Genomic DNA, 1,334 nt, shown 5'->3' with positions numbered 1-1,334 from the left:
AAAAAAAAAAAAAAAAAAAAAAAAAAATCAGAAAAAAAATATTCAAAAATATGCATTCAAATTAAATTAGGGAGAATAATGCAGGCAAAAATCTCCTGCAGGAGGAAATAATCTGGGGTTTGAGTCCGCCACAAAGCGTTTCCTCGTTAAACCATTATATCCTGCTAATTGAAGGTGTGCAATTTAGCGTCCTGCAGCAGGGAGCGGGAAGGGGGGGGGGGGGGGGGGGGGCGGCGCCCCCCCGCCCCCCCCCCCCGGGGGCACCGCGGGGACCCCCCCCGGACCTCCCGTTCCCGGCCGCAGCTCCCCGCAAACGGGGCCCGGGGGGGCCGCAAAAGTTGCGCCGAGTCCCGCGGGCGGCGGGGAGGGCGACACACACGCACCCGCACCCCGAAACAAGTTTGCGGGGGGTTTGTGGGAGGTGTGCGGGGGGTTTGCGGGGGGTGTCCCCCCCAAAATTGCGCGCAGCTCCCCAGGCTCCCCGCGCAACGCGGCCGCCCCGGGGCCGTGCGCGGCTGCTGCGCGCTGTTCCGCGGGGCCGTGCGGGGCCGATCGTGCCCCGCGTGTCCCGCGGGTGCCCCCCGAGTGTCCCCGTCCCCGCGCTCCTTTTCCACTCACCCCCCCTCCCTTCCAGCCCCCCCGGCCGCCCCCGCCGCCGGCTCGTAAACAAAAAGTGCGGAGTTCGGGGCGGGGGAGCCGGCGTGTCGGGTGGGGAGGGCAGGGAAGGGAAGGGGAAAAAAAGGGGGAAAGGGGGAAGAAGGGAAGGGGAAAGAAGGGAAGGGGAAGGGAAGGGAGGGAGGGAAGGAGGGCAGCGGGGGCACCGCGGGGCGCAGCGGCGGCCGGGGCGCTCCGGCGCCGGCATCGATCGCGGATGACCAAGCACGGCGGGGCCGCGGCGGCAGCGGTGCGGGGGGCGTCCCGCAAAGCCCCGCGCCCGCACGGCCCCCCCCCCCCCGCCCCCCCCACTATTAATTAAGCCGTTAATAAGTAGGCGCCATTAGCCATGTGCCGCCGCAAATGGCCGTGCGGGGAAAGGGGGTATGGGGAGAGAGAGAAGAGGGGGGTGTGTGTGGGGGGAGATGCAAGGGAAAGGCACCGAAGTGAAGTTTCGGCGAGCCGCCCCCTGCCCCTGCCCCGGCGCACACGCGCCCCCCCACGACCCCCCCTAACCCCCCCCCCCCCCCGCCCCAGCAGCGCCGGCCCCACCGCGCCCCGGCACCGCTTACCTGGGTGAGACAGAGCGGAGAATACATGTCTGCTGCGGGGGGCTGCGGGCTGGAGGTGTGCGTGTGCGGGGACACAGGGAGACAGAGGGGGAGAGGAGGGGAGGGGGG

At 68.7% G+C, this 1,334-nt stretch overlaps 1 protein-coding gene across 17 annotated transcripts in view; it reads right to left on the bottom strand.

The window, feature by feature from the left end:
* NFIA (nuclear factor I A) overlaps positions 1-1,334 on the bottom strand; it is a 348,955-nt gene that overhangs the window by 248,598 nt on the left and 99,023 nt on the right. For 8 of the 17 annotated variants that reach the window (XM_035333981.1, XM_035333986.1, XM_035333987.1 and 5 more), the window contains exon 1: positions 1,227-1,328. The exons of the other annotated variants lie outside the window; for them this stretch is intronic. In XM_035333981.1, coding sequence (XP_035189872.1) covers positions 1,227-1,253 — 27 coding nt within the window. In that variant the 5' untranslated portion in view covers positions 1,254-1,328. Of the gene's footprint in view, positions 1-1,226; positions 1,329-1,334 lie in introns of those variants that run through there. 17 annotated transcript variants of the gene reach the window in all.

Source organism: Oxyura jamaicensis, chromosome 8 (assembly GCF_011077185.1).
Source record: "Oxyura jamaicensis isolate SHBP4307 breed ruddy duck chromosome 8, BPBGC_Ojam_1.0, whole genome shotgun sequence".
Lineage (NCBI taxonomy): Eukaryota > Metazoa > Chordata > Aves > Anseriformes > Anatidae > Oxyura > Oxyura jamaicensis.
Note: the sequence above shows the minus strand (reverse complement) of the source record. Positions and strands in the feature narration are given on the sequence as shown.